The 18628-nt window shown below is 48.4% G+C and overlaps 2 protein-coding genes across 3 annotated transcripts in view; both read right to left on the bottom strand.

Moving 5' to 3' along the window:
- The window catches only part of cdh19 (cadherin 19, type 2), a 114851-nt gene extending 101649 nt beyond the window's left edge, over window positions 1–13202 (bottom strand). For both annotated transcript variants that reach the window (XM_061757677.1, XM_061757686.1), the window contains exon 1: window positions 12369–13202. The gene's annotated coding sequence lies outside the window, so the exon portion shown is untranslated. The remainder of the gene's footprint in view (window positions 1–12368) is intronic.
- On the bottom strand, window positions 1152–7011 carry LOC133469966 (dermatan-sulfate epimerase-like protein). Its single transcript, XM_061757669.1, has one exon. It carries the CDS (start codon window positions 6292–6294, stop codon window positions 2689–2691), a length of 3606 nt encoding a protein of 1201 aa, XP_061613653.1. The 5' UTR covers window positions 6295–7011; the 3' UTR covers window positions 1152–2688.
- Window positions 13203–18628: the final 5426 nt, after the last annotated feature.

Here is an 18628-nt window from a genome sequence, read left to right as displayed (position 1 = left end):
CACTGCTTATTCATTAAATCCATCAAAGATCATCTACGAGTTAATCAAATCTATGAATCTGCTTCTGGTGACTCATGAATGTATTCATCTTCACGGCCTGCAGGTTTTTTTGCTGAGCCCAGCATTGCAACTTTATTTTTTAAAAGTGTCTACTTCAATCCAGTGTGTAAAAATTAAACTGCACACCACCTCAAGGAAAAACAGGAAAATGGTTCTTTGTGCTTTTTTTTTTTTTTTTTTTTGGTTCGTGCGGTTAAAAGTTCCCCAGTTGCTCTAAATGAAGAAAAAATATTCTCAAAAATGATACTGTTAGGTTTTTTTTCCTATGGCTTTCTTTTTTTTTTTTTAAATCATCATTTTTAGATTTATAATAACGCTATACAACTACATAAGTGTCTTTATGATGAAAACTTGCTGCTGATTGGCTGGGAGAAGATGCATACATACATTATCCCCTTCAGGAATCCTGAGCAATAAGATTGCGAACAAATTCAACTTTATGCACCCACGTTCAATAATAACTGACTTTATTATAATATATGGAGGCCACAACATTAGGTACACCTGTATAATCCAATCTATTGACACCACTCCATACTACAAACGTACATACGTACAATAAACATATTGTCCAATTAACGTTTCTCAAAACTGAGCGTTATTGTCTTTTTAAAGGCAGAATTGGTTGTACAGGTGTACCTAATGGTGTGAATCATTGGTGCTAATAAACATTTTAGAAGGCAGAGGTACATAAGACAACTTGTGGAGACAAGTTGACTTTAGTCAGGTGAAATATTTGCCCGAGGTGCTTTCAAGCAGCAGAGTCACGGATGGACTTTCCCAAATGTTGCCCAAGACATTTTTGTCTGCCTTTGATGAAGAGAACTATTGTATCTGCTTATCTCACTTTAATTTTCAAATTCAACTACAACGGTTCAAGTCCATTTTAAATTTGGGTTTTTAAGCTTTTTCCATGTTTGTATGAATTCCTATGTCCTTATCATGACACATGATTATGCCATTTGCCACTTCTAATATTTTGACCCAAACTAAAATATTTGAAGCACCGTTTGACTTATTATAAGGTGTGTCTAATACAGTGTCCGCAGACTATTTTGTGCTTTAAAAAAAAACGATGACGACTGATGCTCAAACAAACCAAAGAGACTTCTTTTGTATTCCTTCTTTTTCTTTTATTTTCCTTGACATCACCTTTGAAAAGACAAGCATCGGGATCGAGGGCCGCGCCTCAAGAGCGCACAAACACTTTTGAAAAGCACGCCGATGCGCCACGTGCACTGCCACAGTGTAATAAGCGCACCTCCCCCTCCTCAGCACAGGAGGGGGGGGGGGGGGGCACTCTGGAAAATTGCTTTGACTGGAAATGTATCACGGCTGACAGCGACACTCTCCTTTTTCTTTTTTAACCCCATTAAACACATTCCTCTGATCTAATTCAATAAATGTCAGAGGGAGTTTGAATATGAATGATATCCACCCCCCACGCCCCCTTTGGGTGATACACGTCTTTGAAACCCACAAACACTTGAAACAATCTTAAGCCATGACAGGAGTATGTACATTAATAGTCCCCTCCAACTAGAGTCAAAAGTGCGCAAACAGTCGTGACATCTTCAAATTAACCCCACACAAAAGAAAAGAAAAAAATACAATCCACGGAGCGATTTAGCCTGTTTTTAAAAGGAAGCAGCACTCGTTAAAACGGCCGAATGAGGCCTTTTGCATTTTCCGATGTCATCTGGTGTCAGATGTGAAAAAGCAACAGGTCTCAGGAACCGGCAAAGGCTGTGCACTACTAAAACTTTCGCATCCAAACCAGCAGACGGAACTTCCTCGCAAAGAAACCACTCGGTCCACCGACTATGTTGCAAAGGTGTCCTCGGTTTACGACGGTGCCGAAGCGAGGACGCTTCGTAGTCACGAACGGCATGCGACGAACTGGTTTGCGAGCCTTCCGGTGTGAAAGCCACCATGGAAGGTAAGAATGTGTTCTTTTTTTAAATGTGGCTGTTTTATAGTCATGGCCTAAAAGTGGTTTTCATACAAATATTTACGTGACTGCGTTAGACTGCATAACTTGCATACGAAATCGGGTTACGTCAATGTCATCGAAACGGAACTCCGTCGTAAACAGAGGACCCCTTGTATAAATTGTTGAAAGCGGCCTTGTGGCTGTATTTTTCTGATGGTTGATTAAATAATTCCATATACTTGACAGATATTACAATTCCATAATCCTGACCTGACACCTGATGACTTTGAAGCTGATGTCCGATACTTGGTCGCTCGAATTCCACAAACTTGACGGACGTGTTCCTAAGACCTGTTGCTTTTTCTTCTCTGACATTTGAGGATATCCTCCAATCAGCAAAAAGAGTCAATAAATAGTTTCGTCATATGCGTCCCGTAACCTCGGAAGCGAAAAATCAGATGCTGACATCACAGATTGAGGACTCAAAGCTGGTCCTTTCTTACTAAGAATCACGGAAACAATTATGCCCGATTCGACGTTAAAGACACACACGTCACTCAGTAAGTGTGAATGATACGTTCTCGCGCATCCATTTTAATATAAAATGCCCCCACTTCCTACAGTGACCACCTGCTGCCCGCTCACCGTGTAACATGTCAAGTTTCAAACCAGTGCAAACAACAACAGCAGTGCAGTTAGCCGGGCAAGCGGCCGTAGCCCAGGCTCTTCATCACGCCCCCGCAGACCTCCTCCACCAGCCTCACGTCACGCCGCGGCATTTTCTGCCGCCACGTGGCAATGTTGGCCGGTGAGATGTCCCCCTCGTACTGCAGGTTGTACAAATTGGTGGAGGTGGTGAACGCCAGCTGGTTGAGGGCCGCAGGCGACACCGGCACCCCCAGTAAGGCGTGGATGCCCTCCGCCGTCTTCTGCGGGGAGTTGACCACGTCCTCGAAGCGCACTTGGAGGTAGGAGTCCTCGGGGAGGCTCCGGCTGACCCGCAGCGTAGCGGCGGTGTGGGCGAGCCACAGGTGGGCCAGTATCAGCACCGGGTCGCTCTCCACACGGGCCAGCAGCCCCCTAAGTGTGTCAAACTCCGGCGCTACGCTCGGGCAGCTATCCCTGACGGCGTCCTCCTTGAATATCAAGGAAAGGTGCTGAGGGATGTTCTTCAAGGAGTACAGGCTGGGTTCGCTGTTGTACAACATGAGATAAATCCACGCTCGAGGGTCCCTCACCACGTAGAGGGTCTTGAGGGAAGGCCCCACGACCTCTCGGATAAAAGGCAGCTTCAACGTCCAGCTCCCGCTTCGCATGTTCAGAACAACGCGGCTGTTGGGGTACTCGGCCACGTGGCGCCTCAGCTCCCGGATGTACTCCACGTCTCGGTCCATGGCGGCTCGCGGCTTGCCCTTCGGCGCCGCCGGCTCCCTCCGCCTGGATCGCTTCTTTGCGTCCGAGTCGGAGGCGCCGCGCTGGGCCGGCCAGGCCCGCTCCCCCTCTGCCAGCTGAATGTTCTGCAGGTGCAGCTTGGTGTTGTGGACCAGCGAGTGGAGCCAGCCCTGAATGATCTTGAAGCGCCCCCGCTTGGCCTCCGACCGGGACCACTCGCAGGCGTCAACCAGGGAGTCGAACTCAAACTCTGTCTCTGGGATGTCCAAGTGCTCGGTGGGCAGCCTGATATAAACGAAGTCCGAGCTGTTGTAGAAAAGGTGCTTGAGGATCTCCGCCCCCGAGCCGGGCAGAGTCGCGATGAGGACGGTGGGCAGGGGGAACTGGCGCTGCTCCGGGACCCGCATTTGCCGGTCGGCCTCGCTCTTCCACTTCACCCCGCAGAGGAGCCGATCGCAGCTGTTGGACACAAAGAGCAGGCCAGCTATCCACAGCAAGAGGATGGCGAGCAGGGCGTAGCGCATTAGCCGCCGCAGCCTGAAGCACACCTCGTAAAATCTCCTCTGCGCGGCGAGGAAGGCGGCGGCCGCGCAGAGAATCAAGCCCACCATCACGTTGAGGGTGAAGGCAAAGTCAAAGAGCTGATTGTCGGCGCTCGTCTGTTTGGGGACCGCCTGCGTCCCGAGGCCGAATCGAGTGATTTGATATCGATCCTCCACCTTGCAGTGGCCGCCGTACCCTAAATATGCCGACCTCGCCCCAATGTCTTTGTAATTGGTCGCTATGGACACTATCGTCTCTGTGTTATTAATTGTCAGCGAGAGTCTCACGCCATTTTTGCTGCTATCTATAAACTTACAGTCGGACACTTTGACATACGGCCCATGGAGCACATAAGCTGCCCTGCTAACAGCGTCCGTCATTGGGAAAGTGACATTGACATACTGAGTCCACCTTTTTTTAAACTCTGCCGCCTGTTCTGCTTCCTGTATGCGAGTGTCTGGACTGCGCCCATGGCTGTCAAACCAAAACATTTTATAGTGTGCATCCCACACGTCCATCATGGCACCGTTGTAGCGGTCCATGAACCTGAACGGAACGTATTTGAAGTCGATGTCTAGGTTGTGGAAGAAGGCACTGAGCGAGCTCACAGGCGAGTCAGCCGCTTTCTCCACGTGATCGAGCACCAGAAGCATTTGGGAATTGAGCAAGACCAGAGCTCTGTACACGCTCTTCAGCCTCATGGCGGGCGAGTACGCCGACGCCGCTTCCCCGCTGGTGAACATGGCGTCCCCGTGCGACGACGCCACGACCACCTCGCCGCTGGTGTCGCCCACCCCCTCGTCGTTCCAACGCAGCCACTTGACGCACTCGCCCAGCTGACCCTCCCAAGGAGCGTTACACTGACTGGTGGGTGACGGACCGAAGACGAGAACGTTGTTAAGGTAGCTCAGCTTTGGGCCGTAAAGTGCTTCTGACACAAACACCTGCCCATTGGGGGCAAAGGTGAAAGAATTCTGGTCCGGGTGCTCGTGACCCGGGTTAAAACTGTTCCAACCCTGCACCCACGTGTAGGGTTTCTCGTGAACTATGTCGTAGACTGCACGGCCGCCCAGCTTGCCAGACTTGAAAGAAACAAAAGTGTTACCCTGGCCGCTGGGCAGCCCGGCACCGTAGGTCACGACGCCCCAGTTGGAGAAAATGTGCATGCTGGCTTTTCCAAAGCCAGAGGGAGGCTGCGGGGCCAGACGTGCGTCGTACCAGATGTACTCCGTGTGAAGCGTGGCCCAGCGCTGCGCCGACGACGGCCCCATGGGACCGTCCTTGGGTCGGTGCTTGCGGATCTGCTGAGCCAGCCAGTTCCCCGTGCCGTTCCTCAGGACAAAGGCGTCGAGGAACACCAGCTGGCTCTCTGGACCATAGAACCAGTTGTAGTTGGAGTCGGCGATGCCCACCGACCTCTGGAAGCCAGGCAGGAGGGTAGCGTAGTAGAACCAGAAGTGCGCCCCCAGCCAGTTGTTCTGCGTGTCGTCGATGCTGAAGTGCCGCTGTGCCAAGAAGACGTACTGTGTGATGGACTTGGCCGTGTAGCTCCCGTACGCAACCCCCTCGTCCAGCGTGCCGTCCACCACGTGGTTGAGCAGGAACATGGTTTTCTCCATGTAGTTCACCGCCACTTGTTTCCAAAGCATAGACTCCGGGTCGTCGTGGGACCCCACTACGATGGCCCCGGTCAGGAGGGCCAGTACGTTGGTGGTCTGGTGATTGTGGAGGTACTGCCGGCCCCAGCCCCTGTACTTGGAGAACTCATACAGCACCTCCGTCTGCGAGCGGATCTTCTTGAGGTAAACGTCTCTCCGCTGTACATCCAGGTAGGTGTAAATGAAGTCGTACGCCGTGGCGAAGCCGGTGAGGGAGTGTGCCGTGGGGACCTCGTCGTGGGGCGCGCTGGTCACTTTCCAGTTCTTGTACTCGGCCATCCTGTCCATGAACTTGATGAGGAACTGCAGGGCAGCCGAGTCCTCGGGGCACAGCAGGCAGTACAGCGCCAGGGGAGGCAAGTTGTTCCCGTAGATCTCGTTCCACTTGCTTGTAAACTCCTCGTGCTTGGCGGGCGGGAGGTAAGAGGGTCCATTGGACAGCATGGTGAGCGCGGCCGCCCGGATGACTTTAAATATGTGGCTGTGGCTGCCGGAGGACCGCTGCCTCATTTGCTGTACGTCCCCCGGGCCAAAATACAGACCCGGGTGGGAAAACGTCGCCTGCTGCTCAGCCGCTCGATCCCCGACCAGCTGGACCTGCAGCAAGTCCTCCATAAAAACGTCTCTGTCGGTGGCGTTGAGGACCCCTGAGAAGGCCGCTTCTACTGCCCAGAGTGGGAGTAGGAAGAAAACCCAGTTTAGCGCCATGCTGGGGTTCAATGCTTCGAAACACTTCCTTCAATAAAAGTCATGTAGCATCCCAAAGTGAAGTGAGAAAAACAAAGTCCTCGTGGAGGGAAAAACTTCAGTGCACTTTCCATGTTTGCACATGGATGGTGACGAAACATGTATTTAAACGCAATTTTTTTTTTTAAAAAACCTGCCTTGCTTGTGTCCATCAGTCCTCCTCACGCAAAAAAAAAAAAAAAAAAAAAAAAAACTCCACTCGTTGCACAAACATCCGTCAGCCCCAGTCGGTGTCCGGTCCACAAAGGCACCGAGAGGAGCCCGACTGAGACGCAGCATCCGTGGAGCCGCACAGCGGCGAGCGACGCTCCTCCGCGGGCGACATCGCTCGCGTTCTGCCCCGGGGGGGGGCGGGGGGTGGGGGGGGCAGGGGAGGGCTGCACGGATCACAGAAGCACCAGAAGCCCCGGTTCTCTCTCTCTCTCTCTCTCTCTCACACACACACACACACACACTCAGCGTTCCAACTCCTCCTCCCCGCGTCCGAAAAGGGAGGAAACTTGTCGTCACTCCTCAAGTATTCACATTTTTTTTCCACATTGTGCGCAGGAAATCAGCGTCCCCAGATGAGGAGGAGGAGGAGGAGGCAGCCGATGATGATGACTATTCCAGAAGATCCAGAAGAAGGCAAACAGCGGAGGTGCTGCGTCGACGTGTGCTGGCGTGTACTAAAACACTCACACACTCTGACGCTGCGTGCATGTGTGTGCAATCTGCGTCGTCGTCCTCTCGCTCTCTTTGAGCACTGTGATTGTTTTGTTGCAGCGGGACGGGCGCGAGAGGGCGCTGTGGCTCCAAGAGCGCGCCCTCTTTTTGCCTCGTGCGCGCGTGCCTGCGCGCGTGCGAGCATTAAGTGCCGAACAGATACCGCGGAATCAAACAAGTGGTGGTAAAATATACATTGTGGTGTTGTGAGAAAGCCAGTCAGCAACATGTCAAAGAACACAATGGGGAGCTCACTCATGGTGTGTTCCTCAATCTGAACACACACAAAAAATATTGGATATGACAACAACAACAACAACAACAAAAATGTTTTTCATGAGCAAGAATCAAATGCAACGCGACAGACAACCCATGATGGATTTTTGCCACCACGGAGGGTTGCAAAGAGGCAACAAGATGGCCACGGAAGCATAAATGTTAATTATGGGACGCTAGTTATCATTGTATTGCGCAAGACTGAGGTATCTCCTGAGACTTTGGCTCACGGAGCTTGTGAAGGATTATTTATACAAGCGTGTGTAATCACGCATAATGGGAAACGCCATAGATGGGCTAACCAATGTAGCATCTATAGTGCGCTAGGTATAAAACTTTAAACAATTTATATTTGAAAAGAAACAGTAGAAACACAGCATAAAACAATCCTCACAAACATATCGCCTTTAGTCAGTTGTGATTTCTTCTGTTTCATCCACATGTAGTATGTCTGTAGCCTATACATTATACTGCCCCCTGGTGCCCAAAGCGTGCACACGAGAAGCAACGCCGCAATGCCCATTGAATTATCATAACGCTCCGACGGTTTAATTCTTTACATTCCATTTAACTATGCTTTTACTGTATGTTTTTATAAAGTACAATACTGTATAGTGCTATTTTTCTTTTCCTATTTAGGTGCCGGCTAACTTATTTACAGTAATAGGAAAGTGTTACTAAAATCATTGCGAGCACGGTGAACAAAGGTTTTACTGTGGCCAAAACTTCTATAGGACAATAAAAACTGCCTTAAAATATACGTGAATGTAAGATGTGTTTGGCATAAGCGGACGCAGGGAATGCGGGTTTGCACGGCAACGGTTGTCTTACTCGCACTCGACACAAGGAGGCGCATGGTGATGACAAACATACGATCGTTTACTTGGAACTCAAGTGTTAGCGATAGCCACGAGCCATATGCTGCTTCACCGAGACAAATACCAGTAACTTTCTGTAAAGTTTCATTCCATCCTGTCCTGTGAGGAGTTTTCCGGGCCCGACTTTTCGAATGGTTGCTGACGGCGCGTCAAATCTGTTTGAAGTTGCCGTCCGGTCGCCACGGCTCGCCAAAGTTGAGCCGCGGTCCGACCGGCGCGTCCCAATTGGCCTCGGCTTTCGGACGGACGTCAGCGTGTCCGCCGCGGTCGCTCGCCGAGCGTACTTACGGCGGAAGACGGTTGCCTGGCGACCAAACGAGCTAACGAGAGAAGAGAGGCTGGCGGACCCGGGGGATATGATTGACGGGTGCTGTTTGAAGCCCCCGCTCCCCAGAAAACCTCCCTGAAGCGTGCACGGACAGCGGCTCGCCTTATTAAAAAATGCGACACGCTGGGTGCAAAGGGGCTTCAAACCGGGCTCTTGAAAGACCCCTGCCGTCCCCTCACCTACTCACTCACACAGAGAATTTCAATCCCCCTCGCCCCTCGAAGAGTCTCCAGTATCTCCCTGTGGCCAACGTTAGCACGTGGGGGAGGGGGGGGGAGGTTTACTTTGGTCATTTCTAGTCACGTATTCATTGTGTGCTTTACTCGTGACGTGGTAAACAATTAAAAGACAAAAATTCTTATTTTTGTCATTTCTAGTATTCACGGGATTTTTTGGGTGTGCAGTTAACAGACATAACGATATAACAAAAACGAGACTGAAATGCTAAGATAACGTTTGTTTTGGATATTTCTAAACACGTATCGATGGGTGTCTCCTCCATTAGTTTTTTAAGGTGGCTTTGGAGTGTGTGATCTAATATACATTACTGCCACCTAAAGGACAGGAGTGGAACAGTTTCAAATCTATTTTTAATTGCCTTATTTTTGCTGAATAAGTGTTAATATATTGTCTCAATCACATTATTATGAATGCAATAGGGGTACAATATATGGTACAATCAACTTATGACTAAAAATAAAAACATGAAAAATGACACTCAAAAGCTAAAAATTAGTATGCTGGGATGACAAATGTTCTCCACCAAGCACGTTTTCTCAATGTGTCTGGCAGTCGCAGTGTGCAATATGCACATTGCCACCCCCTACAGCACTGGAGTGCAACTGACTGAAATAATCCTGAGGTCACAGTACGACGGGTGCTCCAACCTTCCTTCTGACTACGAGGTTAACAAAACGATACTAAAAGCTAAGCTAATGTCATTTTTCTTGTTATTTCTAGCGGTTTCTCGCCGTGTTGAATCTGCTAAGAAATGTGCTCTGATTTAGCATTGTAGAAACTCGACAGCACTTTTCTTTTCAACTTGACCGACAATCGCCGTTTGAGACGCGCAGTCAACTTGTGACGACTTTCCAGTGTCAATCAAGGCAGCGTCTCCAGGAAAGGAAAAATAAATAAATGAGGAGGAAGCGATCAGTGCAGACGCTTGGCAGTCGGTTTTATTCCTTCAACGCCACGTTACATAAATTCATGAGATTATTTGGGATTCATTTAAAACCCACAAACAAGCACAAGTTCATCCGCAGTTCACAGCAAAACAATGGATTTCGATTACGTCTGTCACGACAAGAAGCGAAGAATTTTGCTCTTATGATGTTTCTTTGTCAGTTAAAAGTTTCTTCTCTTCTTCTTGGTTAGATACTTGCCAACCAATATAATCCATCCTATTCACACCAAGAACTAAGGTAGTAAAATAAAAAATATTTGAAACTGTTCCAATCCAGTATTTGAAAAATATGACTTTAAAAAGTCCATTTTTTTCTTGACAAAAATGGTATTTTTTCCCCCATATTATACATTCAAAATTTCAAAAAGCCCTTTTTTTTAAAACCAAATCCAAAAAAAACATTTTTTTCAATAAAAAGAAGTCAGAGGTTTACTGTTTTATGCTGTTCCAGTGCATTAAATTATTTGAATATCCTTAGCCTTATAGCATAATTGTCTAAATTATTTTCAACTCACTGTTATCAATTCGGCACGGTGGACGACTGGTTAGAGCGTCTGCCTCACAGTTCTGTTCAATCCCCACCCCCGCCTGTGTGGAGTTTGCATGTTCTCCCCGTGCCTGCGTGGGTTTTCTCCGGGCACTCCGGTTTCCTCCCACATCCCAAAAACATGCGTGGTAGGTTAATTGACAACTCTAAATTGCCCGTAGGTGTGAATGTGAGTGCGAATGGTTGTTTGTTTGTATGTGCCCTGCGATTGGCTGGCAACCAGTTCGGGGTGTACCCCGCCTCCTGCCCGATGATAGCTGGGATAGGCTCCAGCACGCCAGCGACCCTAGTGAGGAGAAGCGGTAAAGAAAATGGATGGATGGATGGATGTTACCAATTCAATAAAAATACCAATACATTTTGTTTCCTTGTTTTTCAAAATAACTTAGGCAACTATACTATGAGCCAAACGACATGATTTCTTTTCAACCTCCACTACCCAAAAGTCAGAATTATTCCCAAACTCTGAATGTGCAGAGTTCGGTGGAATTGTTTAACAGGCGCATAATTAGATTAGGAATATTAGGAAATAATTATGCAGAGTAAGCGCTCTTCTTTTCCCGGGAATCCATTAGTGTTCAACTTTTCAACTTGCTCAGGTGAGAGTGGCGGGGAATCAAATAAACGATAAGGACGAGTGAGTGGAATCCCAGGCAAGATGAGAGCACGCCGCGCAGATTAAAACACACTTTGATGAAAAATGGAATTATGAGAGCACCAGCTTGTCCCCGTCAGAAAGTGGAACTGCCTGCCTGAGCCTTCAAGTGAATCCCCCGATGTCACCTCGTCCTGTTATTTTTAATTAATTCGGAAGTTTCTCGCAGAAACGCGCAAACTTTGGCCGTAAGGGAAATGTCGTGGCTGTGTGGCAGCTGAAATTGTCATTAACCGCAAGTATTTTTTGAAAATGACTCATTTGGCCTCATTTCTGTATTGCAATGATTGGCTGACGGAAGAGCGTTGTAGCAAAGAGTAACAGGGCCACACTGGAAAAAGCAAAAATTATACATCGACAATACAGACAATCCTACAATAACAACAACATTTTCTCAATAAATGTAAACATTAATCTTAATTTAAACATTTAGAGCTTTTCCTAAAAGCTACCTGGGAAAACCTGTTGATTTCTTTTTTTATTATTATTTTAAACAATATGGCTTTTCTTCTTTAAAAGAAATTAATTAATGTCTTTTTTTTAATTGTGGGAAAAAAACTTTTTGTCAGAAAGAAAATACTTTTTATCATGTGAAAATATAAGTCTTCATTCTCTCCGTATTGTTTTTTATTTTGGGGGTATATTCTGAATTGATTCAAGACGAACGCTGTTCTTGCCACTAAAAAGTTGCACTTTGGAATTATTCGTAGAGCCTTGAGTTATTAAAAAAAAAAAAAAAAAAAAAAAAAAAAAAAACTTTGTCCCAACCCATAATACAGATTTATTCCAAATCAGAAATAGGAAGTTTTCTTTCTTTCTTGTCAGCAGTCCTTGGAGATGAAAACATGACTTTGGGATGTGATCGCGTGGGACAAATATAAGCTAGATGCATTTCCGTTTTGCTCCCGTGAGTTATTGTTCTTCCGCATGAACGAGCGCCTGGGCAAAGCCTTCCCGACAAGCTTCTCTTTCTGCGTGCCGGGTTAATGGCGAGCGACGGTACCAGCGACGTAGCCTTTCAACAGCGATTAAATATTCCCGCTGAGACAACCGTGCTCGGCTAATTGGGCTGACGACGGCACCTTTGCCGCGCGCAAGACGTTAGGTCAAGCTTCCTCTGACCTTCGGGGACGGACTTAGTAGAGTTTTGTGTTTCATGGCGAGTCATGAAATTTTGACGTGTGACGTGTTTGAAGTACCCGTGGGAAAAGTCCAAAATGAGCCTGAAATGGCAGCTTCAAACCAAAATGGCAGACTACTTTTGTCTTTTTTGGCATTGCCCTCAGTTGACTTTTTTTGCAGGGCAACTCATGATAGACACGTGACCAAATTTCCATGTTGCGAAGGGAAAACAGATTTGCGAGCTGAATTTCCCCCCAAAATAGTGACACTTTCATTTGTCTGAACGACCCTGAATGAAATGACTAAAATGGCCCCTTCAAACCAAAATGGCAGCCTACCTGTGCATTTTCCGGCGTGGCTCCTTCAGACCTTTTTGTGCATCTACTCACGATAGACCCGTGTACCAAATTCCACGTTGATGAATGAAACTGGCTTCTGCGGTTGAAAATCCTGAAGGATGCTGAAATGGAAACTTCCAAGCAAAATGGGCAACTTCCTGTGTCTTTTTTGGCATGGGTTCTTGAGACTATTTTGTGGGTCTTCTCAAGAAAAACAAATCCAAATGTCATGTTGCAAAGTGAAACTATGTTTAAAAGGCTTGAATGGGGCATTTGCAAAAGTCCCCAAATGGCTCGCTTGGACTGATTAGCTTCAGTCCAGAGGCTGCCTTTTGATTGGCAGCCTCAATTGTCCCGGAGCCCCGCAGGGCGTCGTCACGCCCGTATAACGTCGAGTCCGATACGGCGGCGAGCGATCGACATCAAAGATATGGGGAGCGAGCTGGGAGTCGCTCGCCGCGCTTCCATATCGCGCCGACTGCAGCTGGCGTGCGGGTCGGAGCGGTCGTGGTGTCTGGATTTCGCTGCCCGGCACGTTTAGAAAAAATAAGCCAAGTAGACATCCGACATCTTAGCTTAGCATGTTAGCCTTTTTGCTTTAACCAGCCTAACAGTGGTTTCCAACAGTAATTTGAAAGCCTAACCATTATTTGAAACCCTAATCTTAAACCCTAGCACTGTTTTGACAATAATTGAAACCCTAACTCTCGTTTGCAATTCAAACTTGAAACCCCAATTTGACACACTAAAACTGTTTTCAAACCCTAATTTGAAACCTTAACCCTTGTTTGAAACCCCAAATTTAAGCCCTCAACCAGCCTGGAGACCCTAATTTGGCACGCGAAACCTTGTTTGAAACCCGAATGCGAAGCATCTGCGGCGTAATTATCACCATCCAAAAAGTGAGCGTCATTAGGGCAGCTTTCTCTCATTGATCGTGTTTAACATCCATTAGGCGCCTTTGTTGTGTTTTTAGCACTCGGGGCTGAATTAGCATATCTAGCATGCTTAGCCAGCATGTTGCTGCTCTTTCTTATTCATCGGGCGTGTCTGCGTGTCGGGCGAGGTCACGCCTCCTGACTGATAAGCTCGTCCTTCGCCGCCCATTTGATTAATGGACATCAATTAAGGGCAGCTTAAGGCGGCCCGCGGGGAGAGCGGTCAGAACGCCCTTTTGCGCGCTTTCAACGCCTCAGATAGCGCCTCGACAAATCAGCGGCCGGCCCCTTACAGTATGAGCCAAATTCACGTTCGGAAGGAAAGAAGGAACGGCGCCACTCGCTTATTAGAGGAAAGCGCATCTGTCTTCATCAGCACTAGTATCACCTTGAAGGGGGTCCAATTAGACTTCTGCGACCTTACCTCCCTCCCGCCCGTCACCATCGTCGGTCCACTCATCAGCGCGAGACGAGCTACAGCCGCGATCGGCCGTTGTGGCTGGACTTTCATTTCTGGAAAAAAAAAAAAAAAAAAAAAAAAACAATACATATAAAATACAATTTCATGTCATAATAATACAAACTGAATAAAAAATTACATTTCAATATGATGGAATAAAAATCAGAGTCTATTAGAATACATTCAAAATAAATACAATTAACAATCATTTAAAGGGAATTAATTAAAATATATTAAAGAAATGACATTACAAAAATAATTTAAAACACAAAAAGAATCTTAAAATACATTGGAAATGCATGAAAAAATATATTTTCAATAAATAACAAAATAATGTAAATACCTAAATTAAAAGATCTTATATACCTTAACTTCAAAAATCTCTTACAAATAGAAATTAATTTAGAAAATACTACACTAAGTGAAATTAAAATTCATTAAAATGTTCTAACTTTGAAATACAATAAATTAATAATTCAAAAACAACATTTAAAAAACTTTGGAAATGTATTTAAATACATATTTAAAAAACAATTTAATTTTAAAATTAAATTAAATTCAGTTAATATACATGTAAAAATATATTTCAAGGTACAATGTAAATACTACCTAAACTTAAATAAAAAAAATAAAAAAAACATTAAATCATCCATCCATCCATCCATTTTCTGAGCCGCTTCTCCTCACCAGGGTCGCGGGCGTGCTGGAGCCTATCCCAGCTGTCATCGGGCAGGAGGCGGGGTACACCCTGAACTGGTTGCCAGCCAATCGCAGGGCACATAGGAACAAACAACCATTCGCACTCACAGTCATGCCTACGGGCAATTTAGAGTCTCCAATTCATGCATGTTTTTGGGATGTGGGAGGAAACCGGAGTGCCCGGAGAAAACCCACGCAGGCACGGGGAGAACATGCAAACTCCACACAGGCGGGGCCGGGGATTGAACCCGGGTCCTCAGAACTGTGAGGCTGACGCTCTAACCAGTCGGCCACCGTGCCGCACATTAAATCATGTATATGAAAATAAAAACAATTCATATAATTTAAAGATACATTATACATAAAAATAATATTACAGTGAAAAATACACTATATATAAAGTCAATCATGAAATATCAGGTTCCAAAAGGCATTGACAAAGAGAATTAAAAATCATTGTTCCAAAACAGACCAAAATGTGTGGTGTGATACTGAGTCAAGCAAAATTATATGTTACGTTATGTTGTGTTTTCCCACTTTAGTCAACGTGACAAAATTGGATTATAGGATTGGACGAGCTGGATTGGATTGTTTGGCCCTGGGGGAGGTCACTGCTCATTATACATGTTGACATAATGGCTTTTGTCTTTTTTTGTTTGTTTTGTTTTGAAGCAAACAAGCTGCTGAGTACAACATAACCACTAACTCAGCCATTAAGGGTGACAAGTGCTTTTGAACTGGTTACTGTAATTATAATGATATGTTAGCACAGGCCGGGCTATTTTTTCCCCCCGCTCTCGCGTTCCTGAACACTGCGGGAGATGGAGACTTGAAGCGATCCCGGAAACCTCTGGTCCCTCGTCACACTGCAGCCAAGCCAGCGATGCTGATTTGCTGGAATATAAATAATGGAATCGCTGTCAGGCCCAGACGACGGGTGGCGAGGGCGGTAATTGCCGCGTTTAAAGGCTCGGGGATCTGTGGGAGGTTGGCTCGGCTATACCTCGACCTCGTGTGTGTGTGTGTGTGTGTTTTTTGTGCGTTTGTCACTTTTCCGCACGCTTATCACCGCCATCGGGAATCCCCGGTGCGCGCGACAAGGCTCCTAGAGCGAGCAGGCCTTTTGGGCGACACCTAAATAGATTCTTGTGCTCCCATGTGATGTGTAATGTTTAACAACGACGATGTTTTCTCAACCAGATTGTAAAGGCAATTGTGTTATTTCCTATATTACTAGTCATTACTTTATTCTTTAGATGTATTCATTCCTTTTATGTTGTTCCAACCGGGTCGGGTCGCGGGGGCAGTAGCTTAAGCAGGGACGCCCAGACTTCCCTCTCCCCAGCCACTTCATCCAGCTCTTCCGGGGGGATCCCGAGGCGTTCCCAGGCCAGCCGAAGGATGTAGTCTCTCCAGCTTGTCCTGGGTCGTCCCCGGGGTCTCCGGAACACCTCGCCGGGGAGGCGTCCGGGAGGCATCCGAATCAGATGCCCCAGCCACCTCATCTGGCTCCTCTTGATGTGAAGGAGCAGCGACTCTACTCTGAGATCCTGCCGGATGACAGAGCTTCTCACAATATCTCTAAGGGAGAGCCCAGACACCCTGCGGAGGAAACTCATTTCGGCCGCTTGTATCCACGATCTTGTTCTTTCGGTCAGGACCCATAGATATCATCCGCGACCTGGAGTGGGCACGCCACCCTTTTCCGACTGAGGACCATGGTCTCAGATTTGGAGGTGCTGATTCTCATCCCAGCCGCTTCACATTCGGCTGCGAACTGCTCCAGTGAGAGTTGGAGATTACGGCTTGATGAAGCCAACAGAACCACATCATCTGCAAAAGCAGAGATGCCATACTGAGGCCACCAAACCGGACCCCCTCTATGCCTCGGCTGCGCCTAGAAATTCTGTCCATAAAAGTTATGAACAGAATCGGTGACAAAGGGCAGCCTTGGCGGAGTCCAACCCTCACCGGGAACGAGTCCGACTTACTGCCAGATATGCGGACCAAACTCTGACTCCGGTCGTACAGGGACCGAACAGCCCGTATCAAGGGGTTCGGTACACCATACTCCCGAAGCACCCTCCACAGGACTCCCCGAGGGACACGGTCGAACACCTTCCCCAAGTCCACAAAACACATGTAGACTGGTTGGGCAAACTCCCATGCACCCTCGAGGACCCTGCCGAGGGTTTAGAGCTGGTCCACTGTTCCACGGCCAGGACGAAAATCACACTGCTCCTCCTGAATCTGAGATTTGACTTCCCGACGGACCCTCCTCTCCAGCACCCCTGAATAGACCTTACCAGGGAGGCTGAGGAGTGTGATCCCCCTGTAGTTGGAACACACCCTCCGGTTCTCCTTCTTAAAAAGGGGGCCCACCACCCCAGTCTGCCAATCCAGAGGCACTGTCCCCGATGTCCACGCGATGTTGCAGAGGCGCGTCAACCAGGACAGCACCACAACATCCAGAGCCTTGAGGAACTCCGTGCGAATCTCATCCATCCTCGCAGCCCTGCCACCGAGGAGCTTTTTAACCACCTCGGTGACCTCAGACCCAGAGATAGGAGAGCCCACCTCAGAGAACCCAGACTCTGCTTCCTCATGGGAAGGCATGTCGGTGGAATTGAGGAGGTCTTCGAAGTATTCTCCCCACCGACTCACAACGTCCCGAGTCGAGGTCAGCAGCGCCCCATCCGCACTATACACAGTGTTGGTGGTGCACTGCTTTCCTCTCCTGAGACGCCGGATGGTGGACCAGAATTTCCTCAAAGTCTTTCTCCATGGCTTCACCGAACTCCTCCCGTACCCGAGTTTTTGCTTCAGCGACCACCAAAGTTGCATTCCGCTTGGCCAGCCGCTACCCATCAGCTGCCTCAGGAGTCCCACCGGCCAAAAATGCCCGATAGGACTCCTTCTTCAGCTTGACGGCATCCCTCACCGTTGGTGTCCACCAACGGGTTCAGGGATTGCCGCCACGACAGGCACCGACCACCTTACGGCCACAGCTCCGGTCGGCCGCCTCAACAATGGAGGCGCGGAACATGGTCCACTCGGACCCGATGTCCCCCGCCTCCCCCGGAACATGAGCAAAGTTCTGTCGGAGGTGGGAGTTGAAACTTCTTCTGACAGGGGATTCTGCCAGACGTTCCCAGCAGACCCTCACAATACGTTTGGGCCTGCCACGTCGGACCGTCATCTTCCCCCACCATCGGAGCCAACTCACCACCAGGTGGTGATCAGTTGACAGCTCCGCCCCTCTCTTCACCCGAGTGCCCAAGACATGTGGCCGCAAGTCCGATGACACGACCACAAAGTCGATCATCGAACTGCAACCTAGGGTGTTCTGGTGCCAAGTCCACGTGTGGACACCCTTATGCTTGAACATGGTGTTCGTTATAGACAATCCGTGATGAGCACAGAAGTCCAATAACAGAACACCGCTCAGGTTCTGATCGGGGGGGCCGTTCCTCCCAATCACGCCCTTCCAGGTCTCACTGTCATTGCCCACGTGATCATTGAAGTAACCCAGCAGAACGATGGAGTCCCCAGCAGGAGCGCTCTCCAGCACCCCCTCCAAGGACTCCAAAAAGGGTGGGTACTCTGAACTGCTGTTTGGTGCATAGGCACAAACAACAGTCAGGACCCGTCCCCCCACCCGAAGGCGGAGGGAGGCTACACTCTCGTCCACCGCGGTGAACCCCAACGTACAGGCGCCAAGCCGGGGGGCAATAAGTATACCCACACCTGTTCAGCACCTCTCACCGTGGGCAACTCCAGAGTGGAAGAGAGTCCAACCCCTCTCAAGAGGACTGGTACCAGAGCCCAAGCTGTGCGTGGAGACGAGTCTGACTATATCTAGTCGTAATTTTTCGACCTCACACACCAGCTCGGGCTCCTTCCCTGCCAGAGAGGTGACATTCCACGTCCCTAGAGTCAGCTTCTGTAGCCGGGGATCGGATTGCCAAGGTCCCCATCTTCGGCCACCGGCCAGCTCACACTGCACCCGACCCCAATGGCCCCTCCCACAGGTGGTGAGCCCATGGGAAGGGGGACCCACGTTACCCTTTTGGCCACCAGGCGCTCGCCTTCGAGCCCCAGGCCTGGCTCCAGAGGGGGGCCCCGGTGACCCGCGTCCGGGCAAGGGAAAACCAAGTCCATCG

The sequence above is a fragment of the Phyllopteryx taeniolatus genome, chromosome 20, assembly GCF_024500385.1.
Source record: "Phyllopteryx taeniolatus isolate TA_2022b chromosome 20, UOR_Ptae_1.2, whole genome shotgun sequence".
NCBI lineage: Eukaryota > Metazoa > Chordata > Actinopteri > Syngnathiformes > Syngnathidae > Phyllopteryx > Phyllopteryx taeniolatus.
This window is presented reverse-complemented; position numbering and strand designations above follow the sequence as displayed.

Coding starts and splice junctions, on each gene's coding strand:
- LOC133469966 (XM_061757669.1), bottom strand. CDS start 6,294: ATGGCGCTAAACTGGGTTTTCTTCCTACTCCCACTCTGGGCAGTAGAA.